Here is a 16933-nt window from a genome sequence, read left to right as displayed (position 1 = left end):
CAACCATAAGAAACTGAATTCTCCAATAAGTACATGAGCTTGGAAGAGGAAGTTGAACTCCGGAAAGGACTGCAGGCTCTGAGACCCTAAACAAAAGACCAAGGAAAGCCATGCCCAGACTCCTGGCCCATGAAACCATAAGATAATCAATGGATGTTCTTTTAAGCCACTGAGTTTATGATAATTTGTTACACAGCAATAGATAATATCCTTGGTTTAATAGAGCCTTCTCTCCCTCTCTTCTAGACACTGATAATTAACGGCTAATGAGAAATCCATATCAGCATCTCTCGTATCTCCTTTAAGGGGTTTTCTCAATATCTACAGCTTCTTAAAAATTGAGAATCACCAACATAGATGTCAAGATGGTGGAATAAAGACTCTCAGATCATTTCTCCTCCTGTCCCAAGTTCCTTGATCCTCAAAGATCCATTCCACGGCCCTTTACTATCCCATACTCTGTTTTCCTTTAAAGGATTTTAAAGAGCTACTCTGGGACCTAAATACTGACCTTTCCTTAGGGTCCTCTTCTGGATTAAACAGAAACTAACCACAAGAAAAAGCTCCGCTCTTTGCCCAATACACATCAATGGAAATGCAAATGGCAGAATTGGTTGTCAAAGTGAGACAGTTGGGCTCTTCAGTCATGTTTCTTATAGGAATGGGCCTCCTGGCAGGGTGGGAGGGTTTCACTAGAACTATCACCGTTAGATCCCAGACCCTTGGAACTTTGAGATCCAACTGCCTCCCTGAGTCTCTATCAACCCAGGGCTTTGAAGAGCGCACAGGACTCTGGGGTGAAAACTCCACATTATGCTGCCAATCAACATATCTGTTACTCACATGTGTGTACTGAAGTACAGGGGCCTGTTTGGGAAAGGGAGATGGTAGAAGTGGGGATGGCTTACAACCGAGTCCCAGGGGAACACAGTCATGAGAGCCCTGGATAGGGAGGTGTGGTCAGGACAGTTGGAGACGAGAGGAGGGGCAGACTGAGAGGCCCTGGGGAAAGTACTCCTCCTTCCCAGGGACTGGATGACTGCAAGAGAAGAAAGTGGATTCCCACTATCACAATACTTACAAGATAAGGAACATCAAAGACAAGTAGGATAGGAGGCACCCTCATTTCCTAAACCAAAAGTGGAGCCCAAAGGATTTCCCTGTCATTTGTAGCTAGGAGAGATGATCCAGATCATAGGTAGAACAATGAAATATTGTCTTTGGGAAACCTTTCTAGGCACTGCAAGACAACAGGAACAAAACTCAGAGACATCTAGGGGCAAGGCTGCTTATGTGGAATTCCCACTCCAAGTTTGCCCATCCAGCCAAATGGGATTTCCTCAGCCTGTGCTCGGACACCTCTAATACAAGGGAGCTCATTACTCTCAGGACTAGTCTCTTTCTACTTCATGGAATTCAGATGGTTAGAAAATGAGCTTTCTTATCACACCCAACGTTTCTTCCCTATAAAATTTCTGCATTGTTCCTAGTTCTGCACTTGGAGATACATTGATCAACATGAAATAGACACGAGCAGCTATCCCATGCCCCTTCTTTCACAGGAGTGCCCCTATGCACTACCTCCTTCCACTCCCCACTGAGCCTTCTTTTCCCTTTGAAAGATCACTCAGGTGAGGTGGTTGCCAAGTCCATTCCATGGGCCCAGACTGCATGCCTACTGTGTGCAGCTAAGCATGACTTTCCATACTGCAGTGGATATAGGGTAGGTGGAACACATCTCTGTCCTCTGAAGGTCTTCGGACTCAACACATGAAACGTGATACATTTAGAGCCAGAAGTGAATGTGTCAGCAATTGCTGTGTAACAAACCACCTCAAAATTTAATGACTGAAAACAACCGATTATTATTGTTGACAAGTGTATGAGTCACCTGCACGAGTCTGTGGATCTGTGCTTTGTCCAGCCAAGCACAACTAGAGTCTCCTCATGCATCTCAGACAGCTGGGGGGTTGGCCATTGGCTCACTATTGGCTGCAGTGACTAGGATGATGGGGACATCATGCAGCAGGACTCGCCCAGGCTGTTCTCATAGCAGCTGGGCAGGGTTCTGAGACAGTGGGAGGGAATATGAAGGGAATATGAGGCCTAGACTTGAAACCAGTGCTGGTCACCTGCCACGTTCTGTCAGCCAGGGCAGGTCACAGGCCAGCCAGGACCCACAAGCTGGAGAAATAGATTCCTCCTTTTCATGAGAAGAATTGCAAAGTCACATTGTGAAGGATATGGCAATCAGGAGGAGTGGAGAAAGGGGTCATTTTTAAATTACACACAGGGTGAGTGTGTAAGCCATGGCCAAAAGTAAGAGGCCCCAGAGCATGTTATCTAGAGAGGACATGAAGACAGCAAGACCAGGGAGGAAGAAGTGGGCTCTTCTTGGTTTTCCAAATTGAAAATACTTTTTTTCATAGGGAAACCCCCTCTCTACTAAAAAATACAAAAATTAGCTGGGCGTGGTGGGGTGGCGTGTGCCTGTAATCCCAGTTACTCGGGAGGGTGAGGCAGGAAGAATCGCTTGAACCCAGGAGGCAGAGGTTGCAGTGAGCCAAGATCACACCACTGCACTCCAGCCTGGGCAACAGAGTGAGACTCCATCTCAAAAAAAAAAAAAAAAAAAAAAGTAAATACATTTTTTTCTGATTATGACAACAATATTGAACTCAACAATCCACTTACAAAATCAGCTTCTCTTAGATGCTGTCACTCTATGGCACTTTGCACCTCTACTTGTGTGGGAACTACCCAGGAAATAAGAAAACACTTTATTTGTAGCATCCTGTGAGCTTAAATACACAAAAGGGCCAAGACATAATGTGGGAAAATGGAAATACTGTGCAGAAGCTGACTGTATTAGTCCATTTTCATACTGCTATGAAAAAATACCCAAGACTGGGTAATTTACAAAGAAAAAGAGGTTTCGGCCGGGCACAGTGGCTCAAGCCTGTAAGCCCAGCACTTTGGGAGGCCGAGACGGGCGGATCACGTGGTCAGGAAATTGAGACCATCCTGGCTAACACGGTAAAACCCCGTGTCTACTAAAAAATACAAAAAACTAGCCGGGCGAGGTGGCGGGCGCCTGTAGTACCAGCTACTTGGGAGGCTGAAGCAGGAGAATGGTGTAAATCCGGGAGGCCAAGCTTGCAGTGAGCTGAGATCCGGCCACTGCACTCCATCCTGGGCGACAGAGTGAGACTCCGTCTCAAAAAAAAAAAAGAAAAGAAAAGAAAAGAAAAAGAGGTTTCATGGACTCACAGTTCCACATGGCTGGGGAGGCCTCACAATCATGGCAGAAGGTGAAGGAGGAGCAAGGGCACATCTTACAAGGTGGCAGACAAGAGAAAGTATGAGCAAGAGGGGAAAAGCCCCCTATAAAACCATCAGATGCTGTGAGAACTCACTATCACACAAAGAGCATGGAGATAACCGCCCCCATAATTCAAATTACTTCCCACCGGGTCCCTCTAATGACACATGTGGGTAATGGGAATTACAACTCAAGATGAGATTTGGGTGGGACACGGCCAAACCATATCACTGACCCAGAGGCAGCCTCTACAAGGTGGATTCTGCCCAGCTCACAAGGTTCCCTCTCCCCTGGCCCAAGCAGCCACAGTAATGGGACGGTGGGAGCCATGCTTTTCTCTCGGTAATCCCTCTCAGCATTGATGGTTGGACAGGGAGTGCACACCTGATCCAGCTGGACGATCAGATTCTGACTTTCAAGAAGGAGGCACTCTAGGCCAGAGAGAATCCAGTCTGTCTCCTGTGGGATCTTGGGAGCTAGGGCAGAGGGATATGGGGACTGAGGGGCCGAAAAGACCCTGAGGAGAGGGAAGAGGAAGCTGGCGCTCTGACCCAACAGGGACAGGAGGGAGAAGGGGAGGCTCCACCCAGCGCAGTCCTGGCTGTGAGCCCCCCGTCGTCAGAAGCCTGCCTCCTTACAAAAATACTCTTTATGCTTAAGGTATCTGGAATTGGGTTCTCTCACTTGTAAACAAGAGTGCCTCAGCGCTACAGACACGAAGGTGCAAATGAGCATGAGCTGGCTGGAGCTCACAGCACCTTGGGGTCCCTGAGAGAGGTCGGGCGTCAAGGAGCCAGGGGCAGTGAGGCCGGGAGATGGGCCCCGGGTGGACTAGGAAGGGCTTTTTAGGAGGGTGAACGTAGTTGAGGGGTCACTGCACAGCCTAAAGGATGTAGAGAGGGAAATAGTGGGCAGAATGTGTTCCAGCCACTGCCTCAGGAAGGAGATGGAGCTGGGGTCAGGGAACTAGCTGAAATCTTCACTCTCTGCACCACCCCAACTCCAATTTGAAGCTTACAGATTTAAAACTTTGCTTGTAATACAAAACAAAAAAGTAAAACAAGGCAAAAAAAAAAAAAAAAAAGTAGAGAAAATACAGTACATGACAAAAAGGATATTCTGGTGAATGCAATAAACACTCTTACCAAATCCTCAGGGTAATACACTTCAATAGCAAAGTGGGCAAAAGGGTATCCTCCAAAAAATAAACATAGACGGCTCATCGGCTTGAAAAGAAATGCAACCTCTAATAATAACAATAATAAAAGCACATTGTAAACAAGATCCTGCTTTTCTCCTATCAAACTGACAGGCTTTCTTTTTCAGGATAGTACTTTGTGCTAATGAGGGTGTGGGAACCTGTCTCCCTCACACACTGATAGTAACAGTTTGGGGATGCAGTGTGGGGATTTCTCAAGCTATCTGCCCAGGGTAGCAATGCAGGTGGTGCCCCACACAGATCCCCTGTGGCACCTCTTCAGTCACAAGGGTGTGTGTTTTTCTCGTCAGCTCTCTCTGACTTTCAGAGCCCCCTTTGTGGCCAAATGGAAGTGCAGAGAAATTACTACTACCTGGGAGTATGTCTCGATCACTGAGGAGGCAAGTATTCAAGCACCCAACAGCCGTGCTCCTCATTGGGATAAGTCTAGGGTGTCTTTTCTCCACTGGCTCCCAGAGTCACCCAGCAGGATTAAGCTCCAATTGCCCAGAAGAGAGCCGGTTGTTGATGGCCATCACCCCTTCTCACTCTACCACTCCTCTATCAGTGTTTCCTTTACTTCCTAAGTAAACTCCTGGCCCTTGAATCCTTATCTCAGGGGAACCCAGACTGAGAGAACTAGCAATTTGTTGTAAAGCACTTTCCAACAGAAATAATCATGAATATGTGGAAAGACTTAGCTACTAGGATGTCCAGTGAGGTTTGTTTTGTTTGTTTGTTTAGAGAGAGTCTCGCTCTGTCATCCAGGCTGGAGTGCAGTGGTGTGATCTGGATTCGCTGCAACCTCTGGCCCTCCCACAACCCCCGCCCCCCACCCCAGTTCAAGCAATTGTCCTTGAACTCAGCCTTCTGAGTAGCTGGGATTACAGGTGCTGGCGACGACACCCGGCTAATTTTTTGTATTTTTTAGTAGAGATGGGGTTTCACCATATTGGCCAGGCTGGTCTCAAACTCCCGATCTTAGGTGATCCACCCACCTCAGCCTCCCAAAATGTTGGGATTACAGGCGTGAGCCACTGTACCCAGCCTTTTTTTTTTTTTTTTTTTTTTAAAACAAAATAATAAAAGTGAATCCAACCAGAAGTTGTGGTTAAATAAATCCTGGTATATCCATGAAATAGAATACTGCTTGGCCACTGAAAATGAATTAATTGTACAAAAACACCTTGGATGAATGTTCATGACAGAGTAGAAGAGTGTTAGCAAATACTAGGTATACTTGATATTTCTGCAGTATTTATAAGTATGTGTATCTGCCACAATTGTAACTGGGGTTGTTTCTGGGAAATGTGATTACTGGCTATTTTTCTTTTCTCGTGCATTTATATGTGTGCACGCAATGAGGGCATATGTGTGTGAACCTCTATATTTTCCAAACTTTCTGTCATAATCATGCATTACCTTTGTAATTAGAAAACACAACAATAAATAAATGCAACACCAATGAAGAGAAAACACAAATAGAATTTATATAAATTTATTAGTTGCAGGGAACATAAGAAAAAAATACGCTTGCCCAGCACTTCATCACTGTATTTTGGGTTTTTATGAAATTCAGCTCCATTTGACATAAGCAATGATTATCTTCTCAAACACACCACCCATCAATTTTACAGCATCATTCTTTTTCCCCAAAGCAATAGATCGTATGCTGTTGTCAGTGCACTCCAAGCCATTCACTCATTTCACCTATGCTCTAAAGGTACAGAGTTTCCCCTCTTTAAACACACAAGGGGGCGCCTATGAAGCACGGACAGAGATGAGAACCAACCATTACTGGTTAAGGATCAATCGCAACCATCTACAGAAGCCAAAAGATAAGATTAAAACTGCCATTTGCAATAGGGGCAGCAGTGGGACCACCTTTGAATCCTGCACTCCCAAACAGGTCATGTTTCTGAGTAAGAAAAGGCATGTAGAACGCCAGCCTGTCTGCACATCCTCTGAAAGATGGCACGTGTCATCCTGATCGAAGACACCGGAGGGGGCACGATACATATTCAACTATCTTTACTGACTAGTGATTCTATTATTTTTATTTAAGATAATTTTTTAAAGCACTCTGGGGCTGATTAATTTATGCAAAGTATTTCCTTAAGAATAAAATGAATTTAACACTGATTCTGTTTTCAAGTTTGGAACTGACTAGGGAATGGTTCAAAATTTTACCTTATTTCCCACCAGCTTCTCAATGGGTCTTGAATTTGTGGGCTTTCTTAACTCGCCCTTTTTTCCCGAAGCATTTCCGGTAGCCATAGGCACAACATTTAAAGGCGATGAAGGCCACTGTCAGCACGATGGCCAGGAGGAAACCGATCACGTCCAAGGAATGGTATTGGTACCAGGTGAGGTCATGGGCTGCGGGGCGCAGGTGTGGTGCGCCCTTGTGCCTCATCACAAACTCCACCCAGAACACGGCCAGGTCCAGTGGCTCCACCGGGCGGTCCTTGTGAAGGCTGGAGAGGTGCATGATGTTCTCCTTGTAGCTAAACACAAAGACAGTTCCGTTATGCCTGGAACACCTGTGGTATGAACAATCCTCTCTTGATGCTTGTTGCTGCCTAGGAAGACTACCAGATTTTCCAAACTTGGGAAAGGAAACCTGTTTCTATTATTGTTGTTATTGTTGTTGTTTTTAGATACAGAGTCTTGCCCTATTCCCCAGGCTGGAGTGCAGTGGCACAGTCATGGCTCACTGCAGGCTCCAACTCCTGGGCTCAAGCCATCCTCCTGCCTCAGCCTCCAGAGTAGCTGGAATTACAGTCATGCACCCCTATGTCTGGCGAAGTTTGAAATTTTTTGTAGAAACAGGGTCTTACTGTGCTGCCCAGGCTGTGTTACTATTATAACCTCAAGGTTATAATTAAGAACCTTATTCTTATGGCCGGGCGCGGTGGCTCAAGCCTGTAATCCCAGCACTTTGGGAGGCCGAGACGGGCGGATCACGAGGTCAGGAGATCGAGACCATCCTGGTTCACACGGTGAAACCCCGTCTCTACTAAAAAATACAAAAAACTAGCCGGGCGAGGTGGCGGGCGCCTGTAGTCCCAGCTACTCGGGAGGCTGAGGCCGGAGAATGGCGTGAACCCGGGAGGCGGAGCTTGCAGTGAGCTGAGATCCGGCCACTGCACTCCAGCCTGGGCGACAGAGCTACACTCCACCTCAAAAAAAAAAAAAAAAAAAAAAAAAAAAAACAAACCTTATTCTTAATAAATGTTCTTGATCTCTTGAAAAAAAAGGAAGAGAAGGAGGGAAGGAAGCAAGGAAGAGAGGAAGGGAGGAAGAGAGGGAGAGAGGGAAGGAGGGAGGGAGAGAGGGAAGGAGGTAAAAAAAGAAGGACCAAAATTATATTTTAGAAATATTTTAACCTTGCTTCCTACTTTTCTTCTTTTCTTTTTAGTGACATTTTTGTGAGAAATTTCGTTATACTTTCATACAGTAAAATAAAGAAAGGAAAAGGTCATGTCAGAAATTATGAATAGTCTCCTATTTGAAGTTGTAAACAACCACCTCTGGCCAAGGTAAAAGTCATTTGTAAGTGCCAAATCCAAGGTGATGATCTATTTGTAATTCAGTCATTGAAACATTAAACTATCTGGGTGCTAGATTTAGCATGAGGCTGTGTCTGTGCAGCCACTTACTGCAAAATGGATTTCTGTTTATTCTGGACAGTGTCAATAGCCCAAACAGAACATCTCAATCCAAAACAGGTTAGCTGCTTCAACCCTTGGTGCTAGAGGAATGAAGAGGAGGCTGAAGAGGAGAGGGAAAAGGAGGAGGAAGTAGAAAAGAAAAGGGAAAAGAAAGGAAAAAAAAAGACACTCCTATTCAGACTAATTATGATCACTGTTGACTAATATAGTTTGGATATTTGTCCACACTCAGATCTCATGTTGAATTGTAATCCCCAATGCTGGAGATGGGGCCTGGTGGGAGGTGTTTGGGTCATGCGGTCGGATCCCTTGTGGCTTAGTGCTGTCTTCCTGATAGTGAGTTCTCACGAGTTCTTATGGGAGTTGGTCATTAAAAAGCATGTGGCACCTTCCCCCCAACTCCCTCTCACTCCTGCCATGTGACATGCAAGTTCCCGCATTGCCTTCTGCCATGAGTAAAATCTCCCTGAGGCTCCCCCAGCAGCCAAGTGATGTCAGCACTATGCTTCCTGTATAGCCTACAGAACCACAAGCCAAAGAAACCCCTTTTCTTTATAAATTACCCAGTCTTGGGTATTTCTTTACAGCAATGCAAGAACACCGTCTTTAAACATATCTGTAATGTTATTTGGAAACATTGTTATAATGTAATATTAGTATTTGACCGTAAATCACGTTCAATACCATCTTCCTTTTACATAAACCTTAAGATGGATTTTCTTGGAACCTTCCTTTTTTTTTTTTTTTTTTAATAAGATGGAGTCTAACTCTGTCGCCCAGACTGGAGGGGAGTGGCGCAATCTCTGCTCACTGCAACCTCCGCCTCTCAGATTCAAGTGATTTTCCTGCCTCAGCCTCCCAAATAGCTGGGATTACAGGCACGCACCACCATGCCTGGCTAATTTTTTTATTTTTTATTTTTGGTAGAGATAAGATTTCTTTATGTTGGCCAGTCTGGTTTCGAACTCCTGACCTCAAGTGATCCGCCTGCCTCGGCCTCCCAAAGTGTTGGGATTACAGGCATGTGCCACCGCGCCTGGCCAGAACTTTCATTCATTCATTCAATAGTAACTGAGCACCTATTATGACCTGGTTGTCTGCATAAACTGATGTTTGAAGATTTTCCACTTCTCTTTATTTTGTGTAGGTGCTGTCCCCAGCTCAGAGTGTTGGAATCATGGAGATTCACAATCAGATAGGGATGGCTTGAAAGTGAATAGATGAAAGTTAGTTAATAACTTGAGCTCACTGATTTGTGTTTTTTAAAAAAATAATGTATTAGAGAATTTTCACCAAGTCGTTCATAGGTTACAAGTAGTTATCTATATCGCTGAACAAATAATCAAAATTATATCCATAATGTGAGCCTCAAGAAGGAGCTTCATCAGCACAGGGAAAGAAGTCAGGTTTTAATGGTATTGATGTGTGAGCAGGACATCCTGACATTGAGGTGGCCAGAAGAAGCCGCTGGAAGGAAGGAATGGGACCACACCACCCAACATTCTGGGCACGTGATGCTCAGGTCATGTGGACTTTTCTTTTTTTCTTTTTTTTTTTTTTCTTTTTTTGAAAAGGTCTCACTCTGTTGCCCAGGTTGCTGGAGTGTGGTGGCATGATCATGGCTCACAGCAGCCTCCAACTTCTGGGCTCAAGCAATCCTCCCACCTTTGCCTCCTGAGTGGCTGGGACTACAGGCGTGTGCCACGGTGCCCAGCCAACTTTTATCTCTTATCCAGTGGCACCAAACACACATGAGCACCTCAAAAGTGGGAAGTCAGTCATCAGTCTTCCCCTGTTGTCCCTTGCTCAAGCTGGTGTGTCCCCCTGTGTTCTATCTCCTCTCATCTGAACATGCTCCAGCTCTTCATATCTGTCTTCCTGACTGCTGCTTCTTTCTGAAGGAGGTAACCATGGGAGAAAGTAATGGACACGCTCATAAACACAGGCACACACACACACTCATATGAATGCACACGCGTGCACCCACACATGAGCACAGCCACATGCATAAATGCGCATGCACACATGCACACAGTATCTACTGCTGGATGAAATCTACCACTGGCCACCACTTCTTCCCATAAGGTTCCGATAAGCCTATTACCAGTGAGATTGACAGTAATATACTAACTTTAATCCAGAAATCATTTGCCCTTTGAATCGTTTTCAGGGCCACATTTGAACAAATTTTCCTTTGTTTTTACTCTAAGCCTTTGTCTGTGATATCTTATGGCTCCTTCATTCATAAACTCCATGGACAAAATTTCTCAGAGGTTCCAGTGCTGCAAAAAGCTGTACTTGTAAGCATTTGAGTTGTTTTTCTCTTATAGATACTATGCTTCTTATAATGGAGCATTTCTTTCTGTGCAGAAAACTTATGGATCAGATGTCTATTATGGCAACTTTTTAAATATAAATTGGAGTTTTAAATCTACCAGGGGAATAAAACTCTAAATAAATTCTATAATAAATTATATAGGAACTAAAGAATCCTTTTATAAAGTGAATAATAACTTCTAAATTATCTTATTTATAAATTCAAGTCAGATGCGGTGGCTCACGCCTGTAATTCCAGCACTTTGGGAGGCCGAGGCAGGTGGATCACCTGAAGTCAGGAATTCTAGACCAGCCTGGCCAACATGGTGAATCCCCATCTCTACTAAAAAACACAAAAATTAGCCGGGCATGGTGCCAGGCACCTGTAATCCCAGCTACTCATGAGGCTGAGGCAGGAGAATTGCTTGAACATGGGAGGTGGAGGTTGCAGTGAGCCAAGATCGCACCACTGCACTCCAGCCTAGACAACAGAGCGAGACTCCATCCCAAAAAAAAAAAAGATCCAGATTTTTATGTATTTGTTTTTATATTTGAAACAATGCTATTAAATGCCACATAAATATTTCCATATTTGAAACAATTTTATCATGAATGCCATGGCCAAAGTACAGTATTCTTCTGTATCTTCTCTCTTACCTTTTGTCATTGATGACTGCTTTTAGGGCATTTTCTAAATCTTCAGAAGTCATTTCAAGAACATTCAGGGTCACTCCAGCTCCCTTAGTCTCCATGCGCTTTGCATTGTCCATCTGATCACCAAACAAGGGCATCATCACCATGGGAACGCCATTGCATATGCCTTCATAAATACCATGGGAACCAGCATGGGTGATAAAGGCACGGGTCATTGGGTGACCTGAGGTGCAAAGTAGGGAGGATGTCAGCAGTTACGTCTCTGAGTTTCACAGTCAGACACATCTAGGTTCTGAAAACACTCCAAAGACTCAGTGTTACTCACATGCCCTTGCAGAAATTTGCAGAAGAAAATGTGAGTTGAGATACCCCAGTAGATAAAAAGCAATGTAGGATACGTTGGCCGTAATATTTTTAAGCTCAACAATCCTTTAGAATAGCTGTGCTTAAGCCATTTTCTTAATTTGACCCTCGTTTGACCTACACATCCAATCCTCCCAACATACCAAGAAGATCGTTTTGGGGTAGCCACTTAACAAGTATCGTATTGTTCGCAAGATTTGATGGTGGGGTTCCAGTGTACCGCCACAGGACCTTCAAGGGGCAAAAAGAACAGAATGCAAAGAAAGAACATAATATGATTAGAAAACAAATCTGCTATACTAACTAGAAAAGGGGGGTCCTCTGAAGGAACATAACCTTTAACAGAGTGGGAGGCTCGGCAACTATGAAGGCTTCTGAGGACTGGCAACTTTCAGCATCTTGTTTTGGAGGTTTAGTTACAAGGGAGTATGCACTACGTGAATTTGTGACAATTTATAAAGTTGTGCACTTAGGATTTTTTTCACTTTCCTGCACTTCAAGGGAAAGTTTGCTTAATAAAACAAGTGGATGCAGAACTATAAGAGCAAAAATATAAGACATAAATTCAATGTCCTAACCAACAGCTTTTTGGAGAAATGCTCCTATTTAATATGAAGAAACAATATCCCATTTATTTTATTTTTAAATAAATTCTCCCTAATATACTTTTGAGTCTCTTAGAGAAAATGAGACTTCCGAGTGTGGTGGATGATAGTTTAACCGAGTATGTGAGAGTCAAATTGAAAACAATGACAACCACCACCACAACAACAACAACAAAAAACCCTTTGGATTAATAGTTAGGAAGTGGCAGGGAAAAGCCAAATTTAAAGTTCCAACTCAGAGAATTAATCTGGAAGCTGGAAGTCTGGGGTTAGAGCTCCTGTGAAAATAGATATGAGGCCGTAGTATAGAATCTTCTTACTGTCTGAGGGATTTTGCCCAAAGCATCAGCAATTGCCATAGCTTTCTTCTCTGGAATTTCTGCGACCATTGATCCCAAAGAGAAAACCACAATTCCATGTTCTCCAGAAGCATTAATGTAGGCTTCAAATTCCTAGAGCCAGAAGAAAAATTTTCAGTTAGTTTTTTCTCATATTCTTTGACAACTACATACGGTAAGTTATGAATTAGATATCTTCCTCTTAAGAATATGATTAAAGGCATGTGTATTCGAGATAGAGTAAAAAGTTATTAATACGTAAGTTTTATAGCATTTTCCTCTCCTTTACTTCCTTCTAAAGGAGGAAGGGTTCTTGCTTACAGAATTATCCTTGAGATGCAAAATTCAGTTAATGTGCTAATTTTCCAAAAGCAAAGCACAGGTACATGCACACACATGCACACACCTATACATACATACCGTGATAATTCCACTTTGAGGGCACAGAGCACATCATCAGTGATACAGAAGGGAAAAGCTGGGAAGGGCATGGTCCCTTTAAATGATGTGGAAGTAGGGAAGGGAAGTTCTGGGTAAAAGAGGGTGTGGTCCCTGGCGAGGGCTCCACCCCCAGACCTGTGCCCACAGACCTAGGTGAGGACAGGTATTTTTGTTTTCGTGCCTAAATGTTGCATTTCCCAAAACCACCCTGGCCTGCCACGCCCCCATCATGTGCTTATAAAAACCCTAAGACCCTAGCAGGCAGACACACACGCGGCTGGACATCGGGAGGAGCACATCAGCGGAGGGAGGCAAGGACGGCTGGACGTCGAGAAGAACTCACCAACAGGCACTGGTAGGCCACCGACCAGCAGAACAATGTGGAGTTTGGCTGGGGCAGTCGGAGGAGAGCCCAGGCCACCGAGCCTGGGCCACCGAGTGGTCCGACTCCAGGGGAAAACCTTCCCATTCCATCCCCTTACGGCTTCCTCCATCTGCTGTAAACTACCTCCACTCAATAAATCTTTGCACTCATTCTCCAAGCCCAGGTGTGATTCGATTCTTCTGGTACACCAAGGCAAGACCCCAGGACACAGAAAGCCCTCTGTCCTTGCGACAAGGTAGAGGGTGTAACTGAGCTGGTTAACACAAGCCACCTATAGAGGGCAAAACTAAAAGAACACTGTAACACATGCCCACTGGGGCTTCAGGAGCTGTAAACATCCACCTCCAGACACTGCCTGTGAGGTCAGAGCCCCACAATCTGCCCATCTGTATGCTCCCCTAGAGGTCTGAGCAGCGGGGCACTGAGAAAGTGAGCCCCTCCTGCTGTCACACGCCCTGTCAGGGGGACAAGGAAAGTTTTCCTGTTTCATCAGCATGGCAATTATTTTCCCACAGTAGATTTCAGTGGTCCAATGAATCCCCCAAAAGTCTCTCAAATGGCTTTATGGGTTTATTTATTGTTATTATTATTTACTTTAAGTTCTGGGATACATATGCCATGGTGGTTTGCTGCACCTATGCTGTCCTCTAAGTTCCTCCCCTCACCCCCTCCCACCCCTCAAGAGGCTCCGGCATGTGTTGTTCCCCTCCCTGTGTCTGTGCATTCTCATTGTTCAACTCCCACTTATGAGTGAGAACATGCGGTGTTTGATTTTCTGTTCCTGTGTGAGTTTGCTGAGGATGATGGCTTGCAGCCTTGTCCTTGCAAAGAACATGATCTTGTTCCTTTTCATGGCTGCATAGTATTCTACGTTGTATACATACCACATTTTCTTTATCCAATCTATCATTGATGGGCGTCTGGGTTGGTTCCATGACTTTGTTACTGTGAATAGTGCTGCGATAAACAAATATGTGCAAATGTCTTTACAGTAGAATGATTTCTATTTCTTTGGGTATATACCCAGTAATGGGATCGCTGAGTCTACGGTTTTACGTTTCTAAAGAATACTGAGGGCACTAGTAAGGTTGTGTGATGTGGCAGGGCTTGCCCAGAATTGAGGGGTTCCCTGGGACATGTGACTTTCAGTGCTAAAACCTGAACAGTCCTGAGAAAGCCAGGACACTGTTCACCCTGGATGTGAGCCACAGGAGACCTCTGACAGGGCTCAGCAAACGCGATTTGCACAGTAGGACTCCTGCCAAGCCTGATTTGGAACATGACCAGGAAAGCCCCAGACACTGACCATCCTTCCCACAAGGTGAGCCCCCTCTCCCTGCCACTCTCACCAGCCCCAGGCCCTCATGAGTCCTCTGGCTCTTAAGGGCCTTGTCTTGGCCTTTTCCCTGGGGGTCATCTAAAAGGTCAGGGAGGACAGAGTCATCCTCCCCACCACCATGCTGCATTTTTGGTTTGTAGCAAGAACACCCTGAGGATGGTTTTTCTGAACTCCTTCCTCCCTAGGGTCTGCCCCACATCTCTCCCTTCTCTCTCCCTCTTTCTTGGGGAGAGAGAGCTCATTTCCAAGTGCTCTTCAAGCTTTCTTCTGAGTGATGGTGAATGGCTTACTCAAATTTCCTAAGACCTTTGCTCTTTACGAAACCCACTCTTATACTGAAGCTCATCTGGAAAGGGCCGAGTCTAAATTCTCCAGGCACACCCTCCCATGCCCACTCAGCAATCAGCAGGATGTGATTCACACATAATTGAACCCACATAAAAGTCCATAAACGTCCGAAGTTAAATAGCAGGAGATCATGAAAGTTTAAATGGCACAAAAGTTCATCTAGAGATTCACGCAGGGCAAACTGCAGAGAAGTTGTCATCATGGCCAACTCCTACCTCAGCCAGCTATTATGAGGCTCAATAAAGGTGAAGTCCATCCCCTACTTGGCAAAGCTTCCCTTAAACTTCGCCCTGACTTCACAGTTACTGGAATGACCAAAGAGTGAAGCAACATACTAACTGAAAATAACACTCTAATCCCCCACCATTGATTCCCTTAAAAAAAAAGGTGAGATCCCCCTGAATGAGAGAACTTCCCTGCTCTGATGAGACTTCCCCAGCCAAAATCAGACATTTAACATAACTCCTAAACTTTACTACAATTTTGTATTTTTAGTTTAGGCTTTTAATTGGATTTTCCCTTCCCAAATGCATTTCGTTTTTCCAGAATTCTTCTTTAGCACTTAGACACCATATGGGGCACCTGTGACTTCACCATCACGCATTCCCAGTAACCCACGTGTATCTCAACCTTCCCTGCTCCCAAGCTTTCCTCTCCTGGCCATCTCAAAGAATCTGTCCTCACTAATCTTCCGTTCAGTTATTTTTCTCAGATCCAACATTGTGATTGTCTGTGAACCATTGCCATCTCACCCTGGCAGGGGAACAACATCTTGGAATTCTTGAGTTTCATTCTTTTTCTCCCAAAGTTGTTCCACTATCTCTTTTCCTTCAGACACACCAAAGACACGCCAATGCCAGGTTGTGCTTTCTCTATGGACTTCTTTGTGCAATAAAAGTTTTATCTTTATTCTTAAAGTACAGGAGTTTTATCAAGAGTATTGAGAATAGGACTATCAACACAAGAGGAATGGTAGTTCAGAGTGGCATTTTTAGTTAACAAAGGAAGAAAGAGAAAATAAAAATAGTAACTTGACCAACCAGTAAAAATCTGGAAAAGGGAGAATGGCAAAGTCAACTAAACGTAAAGTAAACTGAGAGAGTTACAATCAAATCTATTAATTGTTAGATTCAAATGGGCAAAATGCAGTTATTAAAGCAACTGCCTGACTGGATTAAAAATCCCAGTTCCATGTTGCTTAAAAAGGAAGAAAGCTTGAAGACAAAGGAGTACTAAATATGTACTAGGGAAATGTAAACAAAAATAATCCAGAAGTGGTAATATTAATATCCAAAAAGTGGAATTTCAGATTAAAACATTCAACAAGACAAAGAAGGTTACTAACAGGTACAATTTACAAGATATTTTCACACCTAAGCCTTACTGCACCAAACAAGGCAACAAACAATATGTAATCAACACAATTCACCACTTAGACATTGATGACTATATCAGTAAATGCCAGAAAGGCAGCTGATAAAGTTTGGTGCCTCTCCTACAAACACCCTCACATAAAGAAGGAAATTATCTAAATCAATAAAGACGATTTGCCAGAAAACAATGGCTAACGCAATGCAAAATAACGAAATGATAATCAATTTCCACTAAAATAGCAGCAAGACAGGAATCTTTCCTATTGCCAGAATTATTCAACTGTTTTTACAGATTCTAATAAATTCAACAACCCTGATATTTGGCATGGAATTTAGAACAGAAGAAACCAAAATTTCTTTATCAGCAAATGACTGCCTGTGTTTTTTATTATGAAAATCAATATTTTGATGAGACGGCTGAGTAGTGAGTAGATAATCAGCTAGAGGTAGAAATGGAAAACACACACACACACACACACATTCACACACACAAAAAAACCCTGTAAAATACTTAAGAAAAGATGAATGAGAAAGAAACAGAACAAATGTTTTTTAAACTACAAAATATCTTATCTTT

General features: G+C 43.9%; 2 protein-coding genes across 7 annotated transcripts in view; both read right to left on the bottom strand.

Annotated features, from left to right (window-relative positions):
* MROH2A (maestro heat like repeat family member 2A) overlaps positions 1-3590 on the bottom strand; it is a 65078-nt gene extending 61488 nt beyond the window's left edge. Inside the window, exon 1 of one of the 2 annotated variants that reach the window (XM_007966716.3) lies at positions 3558-3590. Coding sequence is in view for 1 of the 2 variants with exons in the window: in XM_073020146.1 (XP_072876247.1) it covers positions 512-587 (76 nt within the window). In the remaining variant the exon portion in view is untranslated. Of the gene's footprint in view, positions 1-511; positions 664-3557 lie in introns of those variants that run through there. The other variant, XM_073020146.1, reaches the window with a different exon arrangement.
* A 2412-nt stretch (positions 3591-6002) lies between these two features.
* Positions 6003-16933, bottom strand: part of LOC103218110 (UDP-glucuronosyltransferase 1A6) — a 104311-nt gene continuing 93380 nt past the window's right edge. For all 5 annotated transcript variants that reach the window (XM_007966703.3, XM_073020142.1, XM_073020143.1 and 2 more), the window contains 4 exons: positions 12453-12584; positions 11671-11758; positions 11168-11387; positions 6003-7027 (listed from right to left, as the gene is read on the bottom strand). In XM_007966703.3, the coding sequence (XP_007964894.3) occupies positions 6730-7027; positions 11168-11387; positions 11671-11758; positions 12453-12584 (738 nt within the window). In that variant the 3' untranslated portion in view covers positions 6003-6729. The remainder of the gene's footprint in view (positions 7028-11167; positions 11388-11670; positions 11759-12452; positions 12585-16933) is intronic.

This window comes from Chlorocebus sabaeus, chromosome 10 (assembly GCF_047675955.1).
Source record: "Chlorocebus sabaeus isolate Y175 chromosome 10, mChlSab1.0.hap1, whole genome shotgun sequence".
Classification (NCBI taxonomy): Eukaryota; Metazoa; Chordata; class Mammalia; order Primates; family Cercopithecidae; genus Chlorocebus; species Chlorocebus sabaeus.
Note: the sequence above shows the minus strand (reverse complement) of the source record. Positions and strands in the feature narration are given on the sequence as shown.